The 24,614-nt window shown below is 41.0% G+C and overlaps 3 protein-coding genes across 12 annotated transcripts in view; 1 reads left to right on the forward strand and 2 right to left on the reverse strand.

Moving 5' to 3' along the window:
- ADAMTSL3 (ADAMTS like 3) overlaps positions 1-5,243 on the reverse strand; it is a 187,977-nt gene extending 182,734 nt beyond the window's left edge. For 2 of the 7 annotated variants that reach the window (XM_052671547.1, XM_052671545.1), the window contains exon 1: positions 2,241-2,412. Coding sequence is in view for 2 of the 7 variants with exons in the window: in XM_052671541.1 (XP_052527501.1) it covers positions 2,241-2,361; positions 2,450-2,453 (125 nt within the window). In the remaining 5 variants the exon portion in view is untranslated. The other 5 variants (XR_008203655.1, XM_052671546.1, XM_052671541.1 and 2 more) reach the window with 5 other exon arrangements.
- LOC128075115 (lamin-L(III)-like) lies at positions 5,228-21,102 on the forward strand. 2 transcript variants are annotated; one of them, XM_052671552.1, is made up of 12 exons: positions 5,228-5,644; positions 9,754-9,910; positions 10,821-10,946; positions 12,173-12,343; positions 13,811-13,936; positions 14,044-14,264; positions 15,121-15,343; positions 16,208-16,315; positions 16,510-16,626; positions 16,718-16,825; positions 16,951-17,021; positions 19,390-21,102. In XM_052671552.1, the coding sequence occupies exons 1-11, from the start codon at positions 5,280-5,282 to the stop codon at positions 16,990-16,992; spliced, it is 1,764 nt and encodes a 587-aa protein (XP_052527512.1). In that variant the 5' UTR covers positions 5,228-5,279; the 3' UTR covers positions 16,993-17,021; positions 19,390-21,102. The 2 variants fall into 2 exon arrangements, with proteins under 2 accessions (XP_052527512.1, XP_052527513.1); XM_052671553.1 differs by lacking the exon at positions 16,951-17,021 and having other exon boundaries at positions 5,229-5,644.
- Positions 21,103-23,007: 1,905 nt separating this feature from the next.
- SH3GL3 (SH3 domain containing GRB2 like 3, endophilin A3) overlaps positions 23,008-24,614 on the reverse strand; it is a 44,717-nt gene continuing 43,110 nt past the window's right edge. For all 3 annotated transcript variants that reach the window (XM_052671556.1, XM_052671555.1, XM_052671554.1), the window contains one exon: positions 23,008-23,530. In XM_052671556.1, the coding sequence (XP_052527516.1) occupies positions 23,325-23,530 (206 nt within the window). In that variant the 3' untranslated portion in view covers positions 23,008-23,324. The remainder of the gene's footprint in view (positions 23,531-24,614) is intronic.

Here is a 24,614-nt window from a genome sequence, read left to right on the forward strand (position 1 = left end):
AACCCACCACAAAATGTTTGTGCACTACTCTTGGCTTGTGCAGGTGAGAACAAAGCAGCAAAAAAAACATTGTGCTCAAAAGAGAAAGCAGGATGGTGTCTTCATTTAAGACAGAATTCCTGGGCCAATCTATACTTTCAAGTTCAAAGCAAATATGAGGAGAGAAAACAAATTTGAAATCCATTTCTGATTCTTCTGTTCTCTTCTACCCATCAAGCTCTTCTGCCACTCTGTCAATTGCTCTGATTTCTTGAGTTGCACAACTACAGTCTTCATTAAGAGACAGAACTCTGAATCTACCAGAGGAAAATCATCCCTTTTCCTCAGCACAGGCTGGCTGCAGCCAAGAGGTTCATGTGAAGGTACCAGATCAAATGCAAGAGGAGCAGGGTAAGCTATCTGCTTTCTGCAAAATGAATGCAATACAACTCAGCAGCCTTGCTTGGGAAAAAAAATAATGAAGATCAGTTTGTTATTATATTCTACTAAAAGATGTGGAAGTGATTTCATTGTCACAAGGGACTCAGATTTGACTTAGTTGTGGAGGATCAGAGGAGGTTCCTGGCTCCTGTGGGAGCCAGCAGATGTACTAGTTCTTATTAAGATGCAGTGATGACAGAAGTGAATACAGCCTACTTGACAATGAACCAGGATAACAAAAGGTTAGAAAAACTTGGTGGAGAGAGGAAAAGTTTTCTGAAGCTCCACACTGACATTTTGGAGATACATAGTTGCTGGAAAACAAACAGACAGCCACGCAACTTATTTCCCACTTTTCTGTTCTCCTTTGCTGGCTCTGTAAGAGAATGTCAAATTTTCTGAAGTTTCCTCAGTCTGCTGCTGATATTAGTAAAATCTATAGACCAACTGTATTATTGCAGACCTGTGCCTCAGCTATGACCTCTTTTTTCTCATTCTGTGTAGACACCCCTTAGAGAAATTGAGATACGTTCTATGTAAGACTGGACAAGTGCAGGTACATTCAGACAGCAAGCCAGATTCTAGTCATTGCTGTACCAATATAAGGTGTTCCTAATGTGTAGCTCCTTCTCTGAGAGCGTGGTTGGGCACTGAAATTAACTCCTAAGGGAAGAGGTCATGGCACCAAGCTGCCAGAGTTCAAGGAGTGGTTGGACGACATTATCAGGAATGTGGATGAAGTTTTGGGTAGTCCTGTGTGGAGCCAGAAGTTGGGCTCTGTGCCCCGTCCCTGGAGACACTCGAGTGGCTCTGAGCACCGGATCAGCTGCAGGTGCTGTGTTCACCGCAGGGGATTTAGACCAGATGGCCTTTAAGGGTCACTTGCAACTAAATTCTATGATCCCTTTAACTCAAGATATTCTGTGACTCTCTGCATTTGTACATGCAGATGGAATTTGTTCACCAGTGAAAATAAGACAGCCTAATGTTATCAGTTATTAACTACAAAACATAGCTAACAGATATATTATCCATATGATATCTTTTACTAAACAAAACTTATTGTTTACTTTTGCATCTAACTACACTACAAATTATTTCACGATGCTCAAAATACACTTCTATCCTTTTATGATCTATCAGCTGCTGGAAGAGCATTATTCCAACACAGGCAAAAGCCACTGTGAGCTGGCTGACTTGTGCTACTTAATTAGTTAGAGAAGCAGCAGCAGAAGCTGAAGTACTGCATGGGAGAATGACACTTGCAGATATCTCAGCCAGAGAAAATGTCTTCCTCTATATATGATTGCTAACACTACAGAAACAGTAATTGCCCTTCTACCTTTCTGGTAGGCAGACAGCAATTCTCTCACATTTCCTCCATATCCACAGTACTGCTGTTGACCATAGCCTTCAACCATCTGCAGGCTAACGGGACTCAATCTGGTTTCATCAGCTCCAGGCGTGTGTGAGTCACTAACATCTGCCTGTAAATAAGCTGTTTGGCAAAGGGCTCTTCTTATGTTTTACTTTTTAAATAGCACTACTGCTGCATATGCAGACTCCTTGAATTGCCACGAAAGCTGAAGGTTGTCCAGTAACACCTTGCTTTGTTTCCAAAATATATTTAGGAAGAGACACTCACGAATAGGGAGAATGATTGTCAGAAACAAACAAACAAACAAAAAAACACTGAAAAGCTACTGAAATGTGTCTCAAAAGTATTTAAGACTTAAAAAGTAGACATAAATTTAAACATTCTGTATCATGTCATAAAGGCATCTGAAAAATGCTGCTTCTGTCAACCAATCTGGACTCACCCACGACTACAGCAGTCAGGGCTCCAACAAACTGCCCTCCCAGGAGGGACCAGAGCCAGGTCAGAGAGCAAGGTCAGCAGAGCACAGCTGCACCAACTCCTGGGCAAGGTGAGCAGAAAGGCTGGAAAGAGCAACAATAATGAGTAAAGACCTCAGAGAGAACTACAGTAAAAAAAGGAAACGTAAACATAACCTAAAAATCAATCTACCCATCAGCTGAGCTCACAAAAGGAAAACCATCCCAACCAGAGAGCCGTGGAGTTCCTGCGCCCAGGAGCAGAGGTGTGGGTGTGTGGCCCAGGTGAAGGAAGTCAGGGCCATTAAGGCATGTTAATGAACTCAGAACCCTAACAGCATTTTGGAACTAATTTAGCAGACCAGATGGGTAAAATTGGCTAGCAGATGTATAAGGAACGGCAAAGCAAGAAATTTGGTTGATGTTTTCTGGCTCTTATTTTACCACTCCATTTTTTTTTTCTTCTTTCCAGTAACTTCTAACAACTTAAGATCTGAAAAAGATGCTTTAAAAAGCCCATGAATATTTTGCATTTTTTTCTAATTCCAATTTAGTATGATCTACAACACTGTCCAGATCTCTCATATCTACATTTTTCTGTAAATAAACTATTTGTAGAAAAGCTTTTACTGTGCTTTAGCCTGATAAGTCTTTTCCTACAGCTTTTCTGGACATGCTCTATATCTCTTCTTAATCCTAATATAGTTCTGACATCTTTATACTAGAAACAGTAGGAAAAAATGGCATAGGGTTATCTCTGTAAGAATTCCTCAGCTCCATTTGTGGCCTAAGCAGTGCAGATACAGTCCTAGAAAAAAAAAAAAAAAAAAAAAAAGAAAAGAAAAAAAAAAAAAAAAAAAGGAGAAAAAAAAAAAGGAGAAAAAAAAAAAAAAAAGAGACAGCATGAAAAAGAACCAGTAACTGGATTCCACAAACACACTGCTAAGATGCCTTCATACAACAGATAAAACTGGCTCAGACTATTTTTGGACTATTTCTTCCAGCTGTTTTTGTTTGTACTGCTACAAAGCCCTGGCAAGCAAGAAAAATATTCTTGGAATAGCAATTTCTAGCTTTGTTCTGTGTCTGTTCCAAACCCATACAATGTATTTGAACAGCTGGCCAGTGCATGCAACTGTCAAACATGACAAGGATATATGAGCACAGTGTTGCTTTTGGAGGACTGAGGTTTCAAAGCTGAAGTATGCCCTCAGACATACCTATCTTGGTCTTAGAGGTACGTATTCAGATTTGAATTATACATTTTATTTTTCTTGACTTGAGTTTTCTACTGGCAGTGAAGAACAAACAAGTACTTGTTATAGCAAAATAAATAGACTGGAACTGCTTTGCAGAAAATAATTTCCTCATGCTATTGCAAGGACAAGAACCAGAGCTCAGTCTGGCCATACACCACTACTGTGCTACATACATTTGTAGCCTTGACACTTTTTATGCAAATGTGTAAGGAAGTTGGGATAACCTCCTGATGAACATCTTTCCATATCTTCTCCAGTTCCTTCCTCTACTTCATCTAGCAGGGCACCTATAGCCTAATTCTAAAATTCCTAGTTACTGTCTTGGAGCCAACTTCATTGTTGTCCATGGGACGTGCCTCTGGACCTGGAGACTGGTTAGAACTTACCTCTACAACATTCATAACATCCATCTTTCCTTTTAGTGAACTCTAAGAAGATGTTAAAGCACCAAAGCTGTATTTTGGAGAGTACAACTCATACCATTTAGACTGTAAGTGCAGGAGTTCACCTGCTTGTGTAGAATCAAGCTGTAAAGATCAGAGAGTGTAAGAGGAAAATTCAAAAAGCACAGCCTGAGATGGTGAATCAAGCGTATCAGCCTGAAACTGCAACTTGCTTTCTGACAACAGCAGAACAGCACACACTCAGACTGCAGTGAATACCACCTTGCTAGGACACTGGAAGTAAGCAGCAACAGAATATGAAATGCTTCCAGTGTGAAAGCACAGAATCTAACGACTTCTTGGTGCCTCTGGGACAGCAGCAGATGAGAAGTGTTGCTTAGATGGAAGCCAACCAAACCAATGAAACGTACCGCAGAATATAGGCCTAGGACAAAGAGTAGGCAAAATAAAAAGAAATGAAGGGTGCCCAAAGAAATTCCTGACTGCATAAATGGTGTAGATAGGCAAAGGCTATTTGCCTTTGCAGGAAATAGCATTAGCCTAAGTTCTTAAGGGAACTTTCTTCTAACTGCTGCAACAAACCCCATAATTTACAGTTCAGATATTTATGCTCATATTCATTGAGATCCATGCAGCACCTGCTCTCTAAAGTGTAAGTGAAAATGAAAAGGAGTAGCTAATTTGCTATTGGAGATAAGTAGCAACTACCACAGCACAGGTGCCAAAACAACTTTCCTACTGCACAATGATTTTTTTTAGTGTGATTGGCACAAACGTTTGTGGCCACTTCACACGTTTGTCCTGACTTCCTCTCCTTCTCACTCTTTACATCAGCTTTCTGATGAAACACTGTAGCTCCGACGTACTACAGCCGGGCCTGAAGCCTTAAAACGCCGATAAGCAACAAACAAACAAAGATAGGGGACTGTTGCCGTCAGCTGAGCAAACTGCAAGACCCAGGCAGAAGAAGCAGAGCGCAGAGCCGCGGTGTGCCCGAGCTTAGCAGCAGCTGTGCTGCATCCGTCCTCCCAAATGCGGGTCTGTATGACCCGACCCCTGTTTAACGACGCAGAGCGTTTAACAACGCTGAGCTCCGAGCGGCTCCTCCTCGGCCCTCTGCGATCAGCGCCGCTAAAGTAACGAGATATGACAAAGAGTGTATAGAAAATAGAGCAAACCCAAAACGAAACGCAGAGATTATCCACTGGGAGCCGCGGCGCCCCGGGGCGCAGCCGTAGCCCTTTAAGCTGCCCACCTCCGGAGGCCGCGGCGGCAGCTGCCCGCTATTTATACTCGGCGGCGGTGCCGGGTGCCCTGCGCGGGGCGGTGCTGGGAGCGGCAGGGCTCGGGCCGAGCTGCCATGGCCACGCCGCTGTCATCCACGCCGGCGAGCGGGAGCCGCAGCCGCGGCGCCGTCGCCGCTTCTCCGATCAGCCCGACGCGGCTCAGCCGGCTGCAAGAGAAGGAGGAGCTGCGGCAGCTCAATGACCGCCTGGCCGCCTACATCGAGCGGGTGCGGACTCTGGAGGCCGACAAGTCGGTGCTGCAGCAGCGGCTGGTCGACCTGGAGGCGGGTAGCGGCCGGGAGCTGGGCTGCCTGCGGCTCCGCTACGAGGCGGAGCTGGCCGACGCCCGCCGTGCGCTGGACGACATCGCTATTGAGCGGGCCGCGCTGCAGGTGGAGCTGGGCAAGATCGGCGAGGAGCACCGGCAGCTACACAGCAGGTCGGTGCCCGGCCCTCCTGGCCGGCCCTGATCGGTGCGGGGCTCCCCGGGAGGCACCCCCTGCTCGGGGCGAGGAGAAGCAGGTGATGCTGCTTACCGGGACCCGTGCCGGGAGGAAGGCTCTGTGCTGTCAGAGCAGTGAGGTCTTGGTGAGGCCCCAAATGTTTGGATGGTAATGTGGGGTTGGTGTGATTTGGGCCTGGAGGAGTCTTAATGTGTGCCCTGCAGGGGCACTGCTGTGATACCTCTACGCTGGTGCTGCTGGGCTCCTTAGAGCTCCCTGGTAATGGGCATGGGGTTCCCTCAGAGCTTGGGGAGCTGGGAGGCCTTATGGACCCAGTACTGCCTGAATGCCCAGCTGACTGCATTTAATACTGCACCTGTGATTCATAAACAACCAAGAAGCTGCTGTGCTGGAAGGCATCTAGAAAGTTAGGGGGGTAGGGCAAGTAAGTCTCAGAATAGAGTCAGTTCACCTCTCTTTGGGGGTTATTCCCTTAGACATTTTCAGGGGGAATACACAGAGCAGACAGTCCTGTGAGCAGGATAACCTTCCTGCTGCAGGCTGCTACTGCACAGAAACTGTCCTAGCATGACCTGCCTGTCGCTTCAGGCTTGATGTTGTCATGACCAGTATATCTTGCCTGGAATCAATTTGCTGTCTAGTTTCCTTAAGTGGGGAATAAGGGAATGGTCCAACATAAGTGCACCCGAAGAAAGTAGACAGTAAGGAGGAGGGAACAAGAATAAAACCACAGTAAACATTCTCTGGTTATATACAACTACGTATAGTATGCAGTTATTTCAATGCCCTATTGTACTACTAAATGAATTACAGACTTTCAGTAACTTGTGTGTCCACAGTTCCTTCCCTCCTTCCTCTAAGTCTTGCTATGAAGTGTTGTCATAGCACTGTTCAGTAACAGCTTTTTCTTTTAATATTTATAGTATGAAGCAAGTTCTGCCTTCTACTGATTCAGTAGGACTTAAGTAGCTGTTCTACTTGGGAATGAAACATGTTTTTACTCTAAGCTTTGGTTTTCAGCTGCTTGGAAGTTATTGGGTTTGTTTCATTCATGCTGGGTTTTAGCTCATAAATTTGTTTCATAAATCTAACCAGCCACTTGATTGGATAGTGAGGAAAAGGCTAATGCCAGCTCTGAGATCTTTCTGCTGCTCTTTGTGTTTGTATAACTCAGTGGCTTTGTTTGTAAAAGCTTTAGGCTTGGCAGGTATGTAATCCTCCAGACTAATTTACTTCTTTAGAGTAACTGGGTTTTAAAGTGGTTAACTTTACAACCCCTGGGAAATGATACATTGTACATGCAGCTTTCTGGGTGGACTGGACTGAAGTCCTAGTATTAACTGTTACTTAACTGGGCAGTCTAATTGTAAATATCTCAGATGACTGGGAGCAAAATCTTTTGAGGGTATCATGCTCTTTATATATATTCCGTAAATAACCTGGAACTCTTATGGGATGGAATATCACTAGATAACTTCCCAACAGCATTAACTATTGACTCTTCTTAATCACTAATGAAGAGACTTAAACCTTCAGCAACAACTGAATGTCCTTGCACTCCACTTTTTTCCTTAAACAGTGTAATTGGAAGTAGGCCAAAGATGTTTTGGAAGGAGGAGTTGCGGATAAGCAGATCAGTTGGTTGAATTCAGAGTCTGAGGAAGGTCAAAGCAGGAACGGTAGCACTACAGATAGCAGCAAGCATAGTTCTGTTCTGTGTGAGTGAGTATAAATGTGTATTTTGGTACTGAACTTCTCACATACAGAGTAGCAAGCAGAAATTGTAAGTAAATTTGTCAAGTCTGTTTTAAATATTTCACCAAAAGAACCCAGGTATTACTTAAATTCTCCAGGCCAAGTATATGACACCTTAATTTATTGGATACATGGTAGCCAATAACTTCACTGTTATCATTTTGCATCACAGCCAAACCTTAAAATGCTGCAACTGAAGATGAAATTGTCCACTTCACAGTTTACTGGGGTAAGGGATTATTCTTCCACATTATTGCAATAAATATATATAGATTATTAGAAGGTGTACTTTGATAACGCACTCTGATAGTGTGATTTTTCATGTTAATATCACAGATAATACTTACAAGTAGTAATAGCAGTAATGGTCCCAGAAGGAAAGCAGTTAACTTCTAAGCTAGAAAAGAGAGAAATCTGTAAATACAAGGGGAAAACTGAAATATGATCTCTTCTTATTGCTACTACAGTACTTGCTTTATTCATAGACTCTCTCTGCAAAAAGTATCTTCTACCAGTAAAACATTTGGTTATGCATCATGATCACGAGGTACAGAGGCGATCAACAAATGCCTTGAATGGCAGAGCTAGAAAAGGCCTTGGGCAAGAACCTCATCTAGCCCCATACCTCACGGCCTATGGCAGAACCAGGTGTACCTGCATCACTTCTAGCAGATGTTTTGTGACCCTTTTTAAATTCCAGGTAATGAAGATTCCAGAGTTTCCCCAGGCATTGTGCTTTAGTTTTGAACTACCATTAGTTTCCCCTCCAACATCTAACCCAAATATTTCTCCTGCAATTTAAACCTACAACTTCCTGCCTTTTCCACAACAGACATGGAAAACAGATTCCCTTCCCCTGTGCAGTGGTCTTTACACACATAAAAGACTTCTGTCTCCTGTCACTTTTCTGTTCTCTAGACTAAACAATCCTTACTTTGTTCCATCTTTCCTTGTATCCCATGCCTTCTAGAGCCCATCCCTCCTGTGGAAGGACTTTGGACTCTCTCCAGCTGGTCTGTACAGTTATCAACTGGGAAACTCATTGTATAAATTATCACAACAAACACTTAGCCACTTGGCAGAACAGATTTTGCTAAAATAAATGGAATGCTTGACTCTTTATAATCTCAAATCTGTGTTCTGAGCAGGAAGGAACTCCAGCTCAGTGTAGGTCAGGTAACTACAGGAATAAAAGGCAGAGCAGACTGAGAAGTTATCACACCTGTCTCTCAAAGACAGGAACGTGGTGTGCACCCAGCACTTGTCTATTGTGGTGCCAAGTTTAAAGAATAAATCCATAGACATTCAGATGGTATCTGAATGCTCTGTAAGTCAGTTTCACATCTGTGCAAGGAAGGAGGGGATTTGGACCTGATGACCTTTACAGATCCCCTCCAACTCTAAGGATGTGGTGATAACTGGTTGCTAGCAGAAGGTGCAAGAACTTTCTGAAGAAAATGGCATTCTGTAGAAAGCTGAGCTGTTCTCACCTCATGACTGTGAAGGTACGAAGGAGAGGAGAGATTGTGATCCGTCATGAGGGCAGAGGCCCCCTCTGCTGTGACGCTGCTGTGAGGATGGTCTGTGTGGAGACTTGCTGCTGTGTGGCGGGAACTGGCGGCTGGAGCAGGCCAAGCCTGGCTGAGGTGGCGACCTCCTGGAGCCAGAGCTCCTCCAGTGCTGAGGAGGAACTTGGTGCGGAGAGAAGCCCCCAGAAGTTGCTCGCTACCTCCAGGTGCAGAGGAGGAGTGTTTTGCCATGTGTGACCAGCACTGCCTGCCATCCTGCCTCCGGAGAGCTGGTCTTGGGCTGCATGCACACTGCCTTCCCGCCTTCAGGTAGTGGCCCTTGCTGAGGAGCACGGCTGTCGTGCTCACACCTGGGTGAGGTGGCTGCAGGGGCTCTCAGACACAGCAAAGGTGCACTTAAATGGCAGGTGGGCACCTCAGCTGCCTTCCCTGCTGAAAGGGAGTTCTTGTTTCAGGACTTGATGCAGTAATGGCAGCTGAGCGCAGTCCAGTGAATGCCAATTCTGAATGTGACTCTGTTCCTGATGGCAGTGCTGTGGAAAATAGCTGGATCCTGCATAGGATTTGCATGCAATCAGCTGGAAAATGGATCAGAAATCTTTCTGGTTAAACAAATGATACTTGTCTGTGACTCTGTCTGGTTTGTTTCATAGAGCCTGCCCTGGGCTCTCACCACAAGTCTCAACCTTTCTTCTGATACAGTTCAACCATAGACCCCCCCCCTTTAAAGGTAAACACACTGAAAGCAAATATTCTCCCTCACTAGCTGCAACTTATGAATGTGAAACTTTCACTTGCAGGAATTCAAAAAAAGAAGCTGACCTGAACCTGGCACAGGCTCGTATGAGAGATCTTGACGCTCAGCTGAATGCAAAGGAAGCTGACCTGGCAACAGCTTTGAGTGAGAACCGGACTTTGGAGAATGGCCTCCGTGAGTTAAAGGATCAAGTAGTCACTGTAAGGCTTGTTCCTGGAATTTCAACTTTGCTTTTGCTCCTGAAGTTTTGCTTGTTTTATCTCAAGCTAGTTAGAGATTTAAAAGTAAAATCAGGCAAAGGCTATTATCTGTGACAGTGACAGGTGGACAAAAAAAGATTTCTCCTCTTGGTGAAAGCAAATGCTGCTAATAGTTGGTTCATTAAAACTTCCAGCTGTTGTAAGTACCTTTAATTCTTTTCTATGACTGTAGTAGCTATGAATTTTCATCTACTGACAAACAATGATGAAATGTGAGCTGCTATAGGCCCTGTAGTAAAGGGAGGATTTGATGGACCCTGCTTCATTATGCTTGAATCTCTGCAGAACGAATACAACTTGACTGTTTCTTTGAGCTCTTGTGCTGTTTAAGTTGCTACTCTTTCAGTACTTTCCAACACAGTATCTTCATTCTTAAATATGATCATTGATCTATTTCAGGGTCTTTACAGTGAAAACTTTTTGCTGAATAGTTTGAGTAAAATAAGTTTATACTTGGAATAGTTTTCATGTTAAGAATTAATAAAAATTATATGGGACGTAAGGAAGAAGTTGGGAGAACTTAGTACTGTGAAAGGGAAGAATACTTGCAGATGGTACAACTTATTCATCAGAAGCACTTTTTTTGCATTTGAAATAAAGCTTAGCTGGTGCAATGCAGGGCTGCATACATCATCTGCTGGAGATCTGGCCTACATAACAATTAACAACATTTCATTGCAAATGTGCTGGATCCCACAGAAATTGGCCCAGTAGAACAGTAGAATAGTCAACTTCACTTACTGCATTTTGATTGCTGCAGGAATTAAATGGAATAACCTGTAATAAGTTGTCTGTCTTAGTTTGGAAGAGTAACCTTAATTTTGATTACCCTTATGTCTTTCTCTTCTAGCTGGAGCTGTCACTGGAAGATGCCAAAAAGCATCTCCATAGTGAAATGTTGAGAAGGGTGGACCTGGAAAATCATTTGAAAACTTTGCAGGAAAAAATGACCTTCCAGAAGTGTCTTCATGAAGATGTATGTTTTAGCTTATTAACAAGGGTTTTTTAGGTGTCTATGACCCTTGGATGTCCTTAAAAGCAATGTTAAGTTGTGCCTTATCCTTAGAAAGATAACTTAGCAAGTCAACTTATGGTAGTCCATCAGTCAATAAAATCTAACTAGGAAGACTTCAAGACAGTGTAGAACTTCATTTTAAACTGGCATAGTACCAGTAGGTATCTGGAATATAAGAAATTTCTCAGGCTGCACTCCTGAAGGTAACTACAATCACGGTGTACTACTTTGTGTAACTGAAAGTGCATACATCACAGTTGAAGTTCACTGATTTTTAGGCTTCTTGCAAGCTCCAGGAATCATTTAAGTTAACATTTTTTAGTGTGTATGGGAACTGTTGAGTCATGGCCTGAACAACTGATTGAGCATGTGGGGAAAAGACCTGGTCTGTCCTGAGAGTGCGGGTGAAGGTAATTCAGCTGTGTGACTGGAAGGGGTGGAGCCTGACTGCACTTCTTGTAGACCTCATTGAAGGGCTGAGTGCCAATGGAGAGAGAGCTCTTTCTGGAGATCCCTCCTTGCTGAAGCTTTCCCCTGCAAACCTAGAATCTTCTGATGTGTGAGCAATCTTTTTCCCTTGCTTTATAGCACCTTTCTATCGTGCCAGTCCTTCCATCATCACACCTCTGTTGCAATGCCTCTCCCACTGTATTGATCTATCCAATTGCTACAATAAGAACTTACATTCCCTTCGTCCTTAACGTTTACCAAATACTGTTTGTGAGCATTGCATTAGGAGTCAGTACATAATATGGAACTCAGAAGTGAATGCAAACCAAATTCCTTCTGGAAGGAGTCTGTGTGTGATTTCAGTGATAAAACTCCAATTTTTCTAACCCAGTTGCTGTAAGTTTTTGAATAAAACAAAAATAGGTAACTTCTTAAAGAAGCTGAAGTACACATGCATCTAAAGAAAAGCAGAGAAATTAATATGGATCAGAGAATTAATCTCCAAATTAGATGCAAGTTGCTTTGCTTAGTATTTTAACCAATGTTAGCAGTGAAGAAACAGAATCCAGCACAGCTACTGAGGTGTAGTGGAAGGACATGTAAGCTGTGAATTGAGGAATTACCATGCACTCAGTGGCAAATCTGCTATGGGACTGAATTTCTTGCTAAGCTGGTACAGGAAGTCCACAGTCTCAAACTGTTTTGGCTTGCTTATTCTCAGAAACTTTCTCTCCCAGGAGCTCAAGGAAATGAAAAGAGTCCATGAGAGCAGAATAGCAGAAATGGAGTCTGGTCGTCGGAGAGAATTTGAGAGTAAGCTCTCAGATGCTCTGCAGGGGCTCAGAAAACAGCACGAAGAACAAATTCAAGGATACAAGGAGGAGCTGGAGCGAACATTCAGTGCAAAAGTGAGTCTATGAACAATAAAGACGCCAATGTAAGTTCTCTGCACCTTAATATAATTTGTCACGCTAGAGTAAGTGGCTGATGGAGGCCTTGCATTCGCTGCAGAGCCTCTAGGCATAAGTGTGAAGGGTAATTAATGGCACTTACGGGATTTCAAAACAGCTTCAAGTTTGACAGCGGAACTTACTGCTACCAACACTTAGCTCCAACCAAAATTGGTTCAAGTATAAATACTGTTTCTTTGGGGAGCAGCTAGGAATGGCTAACGTAATAAAGCTGGTGATCATTCAGTCTACTAACAAATAAGTGTTTGACAAATTCAGGACCAAGGTGTGCTATGTTTATATAAAGAATTTTCAGAATTGTTGAATAAAATGTCAGTAAAAAAAAAAGCTAGTGAAATACAATACTGTGTTATTACAGTTCTGTAAGTATACTTCTAAAGTATAAATGTCCCTTGTAAGCTGTAACGTTGTATAAAGTAGGAAGGGTAGCTATGGAAGTAGTTTGACAAGTTGTCTTCCAGAAAAGGTCTGCAATCTTTTTTCCTAGCATAAGCTTTGTATTCAGGTAGAAGTCATACTTCCTTCTTATAGTGTTATAGGAAAGATCCCAGGGCTTCCTGGATTGAATGCAACATACAGTATTGATGTGCCGATAGTGCAGAACTGCATGATCTACTACATCTGCCTAGGAGTATTTTTCACTCAATGGTTCTTCTGGGTTCCTCCATGCTACAACTTCCTGTACTATAACACCCTACTGAATTTGTTTGGATGCTTCTGTCCAACTAGCGTAGTGTTCCCTGGAGATCTGGAAAGTCTCTTGTAGTAGCATGATGTATCTCAGTGCATGTTTTTTCAATTCTTGGAAAATATCAGGATTGACTTGTCCTTAAAAATAGCTTAGTGCTGCTTAGAGTGTGAAGTAGGAACTGTTTATTTACAGAACTTTTGGGGAAGAGCAAGAGCTTTCTAAGCATACTTAGTATCTTCTAGTCTTATGCTTTGACAAGCAATTTCCAAGCGTTCTTCATTGTTCTTCTGGAGAATCCAGTGACTTCATATGCCTTTCCAGCTTTGTAACTGGAACATCCTAATCCAGCACCTCACTACCTGAATGTTGTTGGGTTTTTGTTTTTTTTTTTTGTTTTTTTTTTTGTTTTTTTTTTTTTTTGTTTTTTTTTTTTTGTTTTTTTTTTGTTTTTTTTTTGTTTTTTTTTTTTGTTTTTTTTTTTTTTTGTTTTTTGTTTTTTTTTTTTTGTTTTTTTTTTTTTTTTTTTTTTTTTTATATGAATGTCAAACTCATGTAAATCTCCTTGAAAAAACTTTCTTATTTGGATCCTATTGGTATCTGCATAAGGTAAAACAGATATTTCCACATATAGCAGCTGGAAATCACTTTTTCCCTTTATTGTTTAAAATAGATGATCACAAGCAACTCATTTCTAACAGTGACTTTACCCATAGGTGGAGAATGCCCAGCTTTCTGCAGCAAGAAATAGTGACTTTGCCAATGCTGCTCGAGAGGAGTTAATGGAAACAAAGCTTAGACTTGGTAATCTGACATCTGAAATTAATCACTATCAAAGCCAGGTACTATCTTTTTGTATATTCCTAGTATTATATACCCGATACAAAATATTTCATCTCTAATACTCAGTGTAATTGTTTTGGATTATTTTTTTTTCCTCTAATTTTAGAATGCTGCTCTGGAGAACAGAGTGAAGGAGTTACAGGAGATGCTGGATAAAGATCGTGATCTACATCGAAAGCGTATGGCTGAAAAAGAGAAAGAAATGGCACAGGCCCAGAAGAAGGTTCAGGAACAGTTGGAAGAATATGAGCATCTCTTAGATGTGAAACTGGCTCTAGATCTGGAAATAAATGCCTACAGAAAGATGCTGGAAGGAGAGGAACAGAGGTAGGTTATAGCAAGATCTTCATGTGAGGACTTGCCCCATCCATGGTCTCTGCACGAACTGAATGTATATTCAAAAATGCAGTAGATGCAAGAAACAAATGCTGTTTGCAATGAGGATCACCATTTAGCTCAAGTATCATCTTCTGTAGATAAATGGTCATATCCATCACAACAGGTATGAAGATAAAGTAACTTGACAAACTAAAATGAAGGTTCAAATCCACTAGACATCCCTCTTTAGAACTGATTACTTTCAAAGTTTTTTGGACTAAAACCCAGAGTTGTATCAACTCTTGAACCCTTGAAGTCTAAAACAGCCATCCTTTTCCCCTTATCCATCAGTATTTGGTGCTGATGTCACTTTGAGATGGAGTAATTACACAAAAACTTTAAGCATGCAGCATATAAGGGCATAGTCAGTGTGGGTTTTATTCTACACCCAGCTAGCTCAGAAATCCATTTAACGATCAGAACTTCAGCATTTGGGGCTGTATGCATGAATGAAAGGAGATGATAACTACTAGCTCTTAACTGTCCAGACACTCCTTAGTAAGAACAACATGAACTGAGTTAATGCTAAGGGTCAAGAGTTTAAATAACTTCTATTAAAGTGTGTGTGTAAGTAAAGAACTGCAGTTGAAAATTTATCAGTATAAGCTTGCTCTGAACTTTAGGTCTGGGGTTGTGTTCCAAACCTAACAAGCTACTTAGTTACTCTTGCCAGCAAAAATAAAGTCTTATCAAGGCTTCACGGAAAGCTTCAAGGTAAGAAGCTGTTAGGCTTGGCTGTCCTGATAGTAGTGAGAAGAAATAACATTCACTTGAATATCTACAATGCTTATTTTGCTCCTTCCAGGCTGAACATATCACCTAGTGCATCTTCACATAGCATTGCAACTCAAGCAACAAGTGAAGGGCGACGGTTTCTGCATGGAAGAAAAAGGAAAATGAAAGCCAGAAAGAGAGAGCATAGTGCTGGATTTAAGACTGTTCAGCATGCTTCATCTTCTGGAAAAGTGTCTATAGAAGAAATTGATGCAGATGGGAATTTTGTCAGGCTTAAAAACAACTCTGATGAGGTACTTGTTCAATTTTGTTCTTCCTTCACTGCGAAGTATGACTGCTTGTGCACTGATTTGTGGCTTAGAGATTACAACAGGGATGTTGAGATGAGAGCTTTCCAAATGTTTCTTGAACTAACTTGGCTACTGCCAATAGATGAGGACCAAGTGATATTCATACTGCAGGTGTCTTGCTCTCAGGCTTTTGGAAGAGGAGCACTGGCATCTATGATGCAGAAGCCAACCATCTTTAGTTATTTCTCATTAGAATCAGGGTAAAAGTATTGCAAGCACTTCATATCCTTGAGAAACTAAATAAGGATTAGTAAACTGGATGACAGCTTACTAATTAGAAACACAACTAAAAGGTTGACTAGGAGTGACGGTATCTAATCAGTGTAGAGGTCTTCACTAACGAATTGGATGACTCAGCTAGTTTAATCTGCAAATCCAGAGTTGTCCCAATTATCAGAACTCCAAAACTTGCAGCTGATAGCCCAGGTGCCTTAGCCTGAAATGCCTTAAACCTTCAAAGACCACTATATATATAACAGCTTAGATTAATATGTATGAATACATACATGCAGTCTGAGTTAAGCTGGTCAAACACATCTCTGGTTTATCATAGCCCTTCTAGAAAGAATAACATGATCCTGGTTAGAATACTATCCCTATTGAACAGATGTACCCGAATTTCTGGGGTGAAGAATAACCCTAAGACAGTACTAAGAAACTTCTGGAAATTTAAGGTAGCTTTATAATTGAATATAGTCTTCCACCTTATAGAAGAAGGACCAAGTGACCCTTAAGACTGAGGAGGGTGTTACACTTATGAGTGCTGTAGTGTTGGTTTGTAATGCTGAGAAACTTCTTATTCTGCAGGATCAGCTGCTACACGGATGGGTGCTGAGAAGACATCTTGAGAGTGTGTCAGATGTAACATACAAATTCCCCTCACAGTTCACTCTTCAGGCAGGCCAAGTAGTTACGGTAGGTCTGTAACACTTCATCAGTATTCTTGAATCTTCTTGAATAGAAGAACTAGCCTGCCAGGGATGAGAGTAGCTGAATTTGTTAGTGAATGTCTTTGGTATTGGAGTAGTTGGAGTTGTATGTGTTAGAATGGGTCAGATGTAACTACAAATAAGAAGAATCAACATTGTCTCACTTCAAGCTTTTTGCAGATCTGGGGTGCAGCTGCTGGTGTAAGCCCAGGCCCTAGTGACCTGATCTGGAAGTCTCAGAAGTCTTGGGGATCTGGGTATAACATTGGTGTTACGCTCATCACAGATGAAGGTGAGGTAAGTGAGTTGCAGTTTCTGTCCTTCTACTAAAGTGCCTTGTTGTGCTTAACTCTTAAGCTTCCTTGATGGTGACTTAATTGTACTGCAGGAACTGGCAGAGAGAAAACTAATGCATGTACCCAGAGAAGAAGAAAGTGGTGAGCAAGATGATGAGTATGAAGAACTAATGGGAAGTGAAGTGGAGCTTCCACCTCAGGTAAGATGCCTGAAACTTAAATACAAGCAATTGAAGAATTCTGGTAGCCAATTTCTTTACACTGTGTGGATATACTTCCCCAAATATGACCCAAATCCAATTCTTACTGTTTTTCCTGATGTCAGACCAAAAGAAGAAGAAAAAAGAAATGTTGTTTGGTTTCATGATAGTGATTCCTGTGAGCATCCTTAAGCAGGTGAGATCAGTGAGAACTGTGCTTGCCATCTCAGCTTGCTTCACTAATAATGCTTTAGTCTCTCGTCCCATGTAGGCTGTAGCTTGCATGGCTTTGCATCAGAAACAAAATTGATGCTTTTCTTACTTTTTGGCTGAATATCATCAAATAATTAGAGACCAAACAATTAACACTATTGCAGAAGAATATCAGCTTTTTATGTATTTGAACATCTATCTCACTGCAAATATACTTGCAAGCTGTTATTCCAAAAACAGAATGCAAACAAATATTTTCATTCTGTGGGAATGAAGTGACTTATCTGATGCTTAAAACAGTGTACTGGACTTGTTCTAAAGTACCTGACTCAAATTCACACTAAGAAAATAGAATATTTTCTTTCAAAAATACCAAATTTAATGCCCTACAGGTGAATCTGGATAGGCTGCGGTTAACAGTAGGCAACTGCAGGAGCTCAATCACTTTGTCCAAGTCATCAATAAAGATATTAAACATAACAGGCCCCTGTATCAACCCCTGCCAACTTGATTTCCTCCATTCACTACCACTCCCTGGGCCCGGCCCTCCAGCCAGTTCTTTACCCAGCAAAGAATGTACCTATCCAAGCCATGAGCTGCCAGCTTCTCCAGTTACCATCCCTGGAGATTTTCAAGAAAAGGGGAGGTGTTGCACTGAGTGATTGGTTTAGTGGGCATGGTGTGAAAAGTTGACAGTTGGACAAAGTGATATCAGTGATATCAGGTCTTTTTCTACCTTAATGATTCTATGATTCTAAAATGCTGAAATCAAAGTTCATGGCTGTAATGCTACAATGGGATGGAAAGAACTGTGATAAAAGCAGGGTGGCAAGGATCTCCAGTGAGAGATCTCCAGTGAGAGCCCTCGTTTCCACTGCCAAGCCTTAAATGAGGTCTGGGAAGGGCTGGATCCTGGCTCCACCCCTTCTGGTCACTCGGATGCATTGCGCTGCATGCACCTGAGCTCCCCCGGGTTGGCTTTGCCTCCCCACCAGGTGCTCAATCACTGTTTCAGGCTGTGACTTGGCATTTCTGCTATAGTGGTATATTGACTGGCTACTGGTTTCTTGCAAACTTGATCATGAGTTTAAGGCACTCCAGTGTGAACTTTGTTTCAGAAATTACTGTCTTATTTTGGTGGGTGAAATAAGCATCTTAGCTGTGCCTTACTCTTAAATAATACTTCCTTCAATATTTCCTAAGTAGAAACAAAGTACAGATACAAATCATGGTAATAGAATTAACACATCAATAGAATGAGCACGTTTTAGCATACGTGTTAGTTTTTGGGTGCATCTGATGCTGAAATGCCCTCTGAAAGACTCTCCATTGCCTCTGAGTTGCTTCTGTCTCACCATATGAGCCTGAAGTAGTTCATTTTGAGCTCTTCAAGTGCACATTAGTACACTAGTAGCTTTTTTTTTTTTTACTTGCTTTATATTATGTGGAGTTATTGCTGAAGTACCTTGGGGTACCATCTTTTTCAAGAAAACTGTACCTCAGAACAGGCAGTTGTCTGCTTAGTTCTTTCCTTGTCCTTCTTTTGAAACTGAATCTGAATATCTATTTTACCATCTGGTTTAGTGTCCATCAGAGTCTTACATTGCTGGTGTATTTTCAGTCTCACACTATAAAGGATAAGACCTTGTCTAATAGGTTACTGAACACTGTTCTGTAATGCTGTGCACTGGAAGCCTGAATGGCATACACCAAAATGCCTGAATGTACTGGTGGAAATAGTGTTTGAAACAGGGCCTCTCCTCAGTATTTTGAAGGCTCTTTTAGTTGACTGATAATATGGCTTGTCCTGCCATCAGTGATGGAAAGCAAAAGCAACTTCATTTCTTTATCTTCATGATGAAACACTTACTGTTTTATCAGCAACTTTACAGTACAGTTATGTGCCACTTATGGTAAGAATCCATTCTAATACTCCTTCTCAAATACTAACATCCTTCCCATCTGCTGGATTACTCTCGTACTACTGACTGAAGTTTGAAGTTTACCTATGTTTGTGCAGTGTAGGTAATACTGAGATAACAGTTTTTTGTTTGTTTGTTTTATTAACTAAGTTGTTTAACTTCCCGTAGACAGCAAAATGATGTAAAGAATGCACAGTAGTGCTTTAAGGCAGGGTTTCCATGTTTTGCTCTTCTTTGTTTCTGCTCTCTTCCAACGTGAGTAGCATGAATTTGCATGTCAGTTCGGTTCTGATGCTTCCAGAATTCTGGAGTACTGATAGCTTGATAGCTTTTATTTAGTTTTGATTTTTTTAATTAGCATTAAATAGGAAGTTTGTAGAAAGAATGCATGCTTCTTAGAACTAATGTCTTGATATTTTATTTCTGCAGCAAAATGAAGATCCCAGCTGTTCTATTATGTAATATGGACATGGAGATGATCACTTGAAAACACTTCTAAACCTCAAGTGACATTTTGGACTTAAGTGTGTGGTGGTACCTTCTGCAATATTTGAAAACATCTTGGAATTTACATCTCCCATCTGACCTCTTTGTAAGAAAAACTGTCCATGACATAATGCCTTCTGATACTGTACCCTGTGCTGGAATCACTGAAACGAAGATCAGTAGAATACAAGCTCTGTAGGAAGCTCTTTTACTCTGCCACAAGGATTTGATTTCCATGACCTGCTGAAACAAGAGTGTGCACAGTTCACAAAGCTGTTTGATGCATGTCCTAGAAGGATGATAAATAATTGAGACTGAGCATAGGCTGTCTCAGCTTTCTCAATATTCTGGCATGCTGTTTCTCCAAAGGCGATTTCTGTTCCAAGCCAGAGTGGGTAACTACCTGTGCCAGATCATGTCACAGCTGGGATGTTGTGAGCAGTTGGCTGAAGTAACACATCCTGAAGAGTGCTGACTATGTGAAATGGTTTCTGCTTGTATCCTGATGCTGAGATGTCTAGATCACTAGCTGAAGAACTTCCTAGAGTAACAAAATTTTTCAAGTCAAATCAAACTGTGATGTATTCCTCTTGTTTATTAAATGTGCTGTTTCTTTATTCTAGTACATGGAAATTACCAACTGCAGTATTTCATGTGTCTAGATGCAGCATAGCTTTTAGTTCTGATTTGCTGGAACAATAACATTGACAGATATATCCTGCAAATGTGAAACATTCCAACAGAAGGTACTGTAACTAGCAATACTAGCACTCTGGTCCCAGAAAGCCAGCATTCCAAGTGGCTTGGAAGAAAAATAATGATAAAAATCAAAATGACAAAGGTGCATTAAAAATATTAGCTCTTAGTTGCTGTGTACTGAAGGTCTGACAAGGGCAGTCTGCAGTCCTGCTTTGTATGTCTAGCTGGGAAGTGGGGGCAGAGTGCTATCTGTTGGCCAGTACTTAATTTAATAGCTTTGTAGCTATCTGAAGGCTGACCTCTAGCCCTTAGAAACCATGTGGTCAGCCTTCATAATCCCTTCTTTCAGCATCTGTTTACCAAAATGCTTACCTGGTGGTTATATGGCAAAGAAAGAACCTCAATGAGCCTTGCAGGTCCTCTTCTCTTTAAGAGCATAAGCAGCTGATGTTGCAGATCAGTCAGTGCTGGCTTTTTTGTCTGCATCTGTTATCTTACCAAAATATTAAGTTCTGAGTTTTGAGATCTGTTCTATAGTTGGATGCAGTTATTAATATGAGGATTTTCTTACACTAGCTTAATGTTCTTAAATTAAGCTGTTTAGGTCTTTAAAAAGATGAAAACTAATGCTGATTTAATACATTTTATCAGTTTTGAACTCCTGTTATACCTTTTGCTCCATAGAGAAATAAATGTTGCTATATCTTTCTATATTTATCTTTATGTTGAACTTTTTATTGTTAAAGAGATTTTTCATGAACAAATATTAAAATCTAAGATATTTATAGGTAAATTAAATAAAAGTTGGTTTATTGATGGTTTTTTTGAGTAGCTCAAATGATTTGGAGTAATACAACTCCCTGTAGAGCTTTAAGAAACCTCCACCCCTCTACTATATTGTGCTGTTTGCATCCATCACTCAGTTCCTCAAATAAAGCTGAATTGTAATGAATTTCATTTAAGAGTAGCACTCAGTACTTTACATGACAACTCTAGACAAGGTAAAGATGGTATGAAGCAACAACCGCTGCGTGGGTCTTGATATAAAATAGCTAGAGTTGGTGTCAGAAACCCTAATGCTCATTAGGGTGCAGTTGCAGGGTGCTCAATAGGGAGCCACAGACTGCTGCAATGCATGCCAGATGTAGCTATGCTTCATGTTTCCTCCATGTTTAGATTTCTGATTTTATTCCAGTGACAAGGCTATTCTACCCAAGGCACTTCCTAAGTAATGTCATTACCAGGTTCAGAAGATCAAGCCATTTTGTTAACCATTCTTCTCCCTGTCTACTGCTTATTTACCAAAGCAAAATGCAGGTGGTGAACTCTAGTTCATAACAGCTTTACTTCTTGGCTGTGTGCACTCGAGCAATAGTCCTGTCACAGCTCCAACCCCAACCAACCCCAAAGCACAAGTAGAACAGCTGTACACTGAGTTGTTTGGTATTTAGCTGATAAGCTGTGAATCTTAAATACTTTAAAAGTCCAAACATTTTGTACTCAGACCATCACAGCTACTTTTGTTTAAGAACTAGGTTGGGCCAGGTTACTTTCTGTATTGCTGCTCTAATAACTACTAGTTACTCACTCGTGAACTTGGAAAACACCTAATACATCTCTGCCTTTCTGGGGTTATTTGCTAGTAATTAGGCAACTGTAGCCAAAGCTTTAAAGAACAGTCCTTTACTTCCTTTGTCACCACTGTATCAGCCAAGGTCAGAGATAGGAGAAACTGGAAGGGCATGGTTTGGATAGCTGGTTACAAGCTATTTATGTTTCTTACATGGAATAGTTACTGCACACACGGTACATGTGAAATTCTTTCCTCTCTCAGGAACACTGCTTCTGGACTACAGAACCAAGTAGAGCTTAAAACACTGAAACTGGATTCAAGCCCTTTTGTCTGTGAAGAGTTCTCTTTCCTTTTTTTCATTCCCCTATCTTGACCATAGAGTATTGGACAAGGTTGGAAAAAGATCATGTTTGTCTCAGGATGCTGAATTTTTCAGTCATTACTACATCCACATTTCCTGAGAAGCAGGAAAAGGCTAACAGAAGAATAATTAACTCTATATTCACTTTAACAGTGCTTAAGCCTGAGTCCTTCATTTTGAGGCCCTTTTTGCATGTTTCAGTTACAACATTTGTCTTTTTACCTCTGCCACTTTTCATCTTCATCATTCTCCATCCTTTAAAGAAACAGACAATAGCAGAAGTGTTGCTAACTTTCCATCTGTTTGCAGCCATGACCAGTGATACTCACCCATTTATCTCAATGGAGGTCTATGCAAGCGGTGGAGCTACAATCAGTTCACACTTGGTTCAAAGGACTCCTATTCTCCTGCTATAAGAAAATGTTAATAGATATTATGAGTGTCACACAGCCTGTGACAGGAGAGCAAGATTATTACAATTCCAGTTGCTGAGGTGCCATAAAACTAATAGTTTGGGGTATTTTTGATGTTCTTCCCCCCTCCCCCCCCATTGAAATGATTTATCTAGCAAGAGTGACCCTCCAACACAAAAATAAAAGCCAGAGCTACAGGAATAGAAGTGGCAACCACTCTTATCCCACCGACATATTTATTAAGTTTGGTCAGCAAATTATAGGAATCTTCAATTCTGAGAACTTGTACTTAGTACAACAACATCGTAATATTGACAACAATCACTTTGCCTTTTGTCAACATACAATGTGAAACATGGATTAACTTGTTCACAATAAATTACAGTGTGATAGATGGAAAGGGCTCAATGATATCAGTAACTTAGGAACTCATTGCAGTTAGCTTCACTTACAGTATTTATAAAAATTGTTTTCAATAGTAAAATCATTGCAACAAAAGACTTTTTTTTTTAAAAAAAAAAAAGGAAGAAACAAAACCATGTACAAGATTAGCAAATAAATGCATTTTGGGAGCAACAGTGAGCTACCAGTAAACACTTCATACAGTGATCTTCAAGGCACAAAGCAAAAAAACTGGGTATGGGTTTTTTTGCAGGTTGATGGTGTCAGGGAAGGTAAAATTTTTTGGAATATAAAATAAATACATTTTAAAAAGACGCATACAAAAGTCAGTAAGTCAGTCAAATAGCAAGGCTTTCACAGAATGCCACACTGACAACATTTGTGAATCCATTTCAGTCATGAAATCATGTTCACAGCTTGAATGACACAATCACTGAGGCAAGGGTACCATCACTTCAACATAATTAATTGGGAAGAAGCCAGACTCTCCATTTAACATCCCCTCATACCAATTCTCATCAATCTGATTGGTCAAAGTTATGATGTCCCCTTCCTTAAACCCAAGCTCGCCTTCATTTTCTGGTTCAAAGTCATAGAGAGCTTGGCAGCAGGGCTGATCCACGTGCATTGAAGAACCTGCCCCCGTGACAGAAAAAAAAAGCATTACAAGAGGCTTTGCAGAATTTCATTATCCACAAAACAAGAAATTAATAGGCTAGAAATGCAGCTGTCATGATTTTTGCACATGTGTATTTGCAGGAGCAAGGCTTCCAGGTGCTCCTGCATAAATGCTTCCTACTGCACTTTGCTTGAGCAGTGAGGGACATTTCTGGGTTACTGCTCCCCAGGTTCATGTGTTCAAGTCTTCTGCTATTCGTGTCCTTCATCTGAACTAAAGCAATGGTTATGCTAGTAATGGTGTTGCCTGACTAAGTCCTACAGATGAAAACAAACAGCAACTCTACCAACACAACCTGGCTGTTCTGTGACTTGCACTGCTTGCTCGCATCCTGTTATAACAATCTTCAAGCAACATTACTCTTAAACACAGTAGTAAGGACGTACATTTACAGGAAAAAAAAAACAAATGAAGGTAAAAAACAATCACCATGAGCAAAAGAAGTTAACTTCATAAATGCAGTCACCCAGTCACTGTCATGAAGAGGTGATTAACTGGTTTGGGTCCATGGCATAGACATGTATGTAGCACATTCCTTCATTCACACTTACAATAATGTATTCTAATAAAAGGTAATCCAGTGTTTAAATTGTAAAGCTCAGCAGACAAGGACTAGTGAGAGGTTCAATCACAGTTCAGCCATAACAGATTTTCAACAGTGTTGGCAGAATATCCAAGCAGAAGTCTGCTAATTTGAAATATACTTCTACATGAAGAATAGGAGGAAAGACCTCATGCTGCTGCCACATAAACTGCAGTAAAACACAGTACAGCATGACAACTCTTTTAACACTACTACTAGGATTACAGTGGTTAAACCTTTGAAGTTATTGTGGTTGTCCCACTTGTAACATCGCAACAACTCTCAAGCATCCCAGTGGTAGCTCAGTTATCATGCTGGTAATCCTGTGGTCAGCCTGAAGACTAATTTTTGTCTGCATCGATACAGCAATGCGGATAAAATGGCTAAGGTGTTAAAAACACTGGTCATGTTTTCTGATCTTCTAATCACAGTAATGTACAGGAAACTACTGAAAAGTA

This window comes from Tympanuchus pallidicinctus, unplaced genomic scaffold (genome assembly GCF_026119805.1).
Source record: "Tympanuchus pallidicinctus isolate F22 unplaced genomic scaffold, pur_lepc_1.0 scaffold12, whole genome shotgun sequence".
NCBI lineage: Eukaryota > Metazoa > Chordata > Aves > Galliformes > Phasianidae > Tympanuchus > Tympanuchus pallidicinctus.

Excerpts from the sequence above, each read along its gene's own strand:
- LOC128075115 (XM_052671552.1), top strand. The coding sequence starts at position 5,280 with ATGGCCACGCCGCTGTCATCCACGCCGGCGAGCGGGAGCCGCAGCCGC. Across the intron at positions 16,316-16,509 it reads AGGCAGGCCAAGTAGTTACG|ATCTGGGGTGCAGCTGCTGG; the intron begins GTAGGTCTGTAA and ends AGCTTTTTGCAG. Across the intron at positions 16,627-16,717 it reads TCATCACAGATGAAGGTGAG|GAACTGGCAGAGAGAAAACT; the intron begins GTAAGTGAGTTG and ends ATTGTACTGCAG.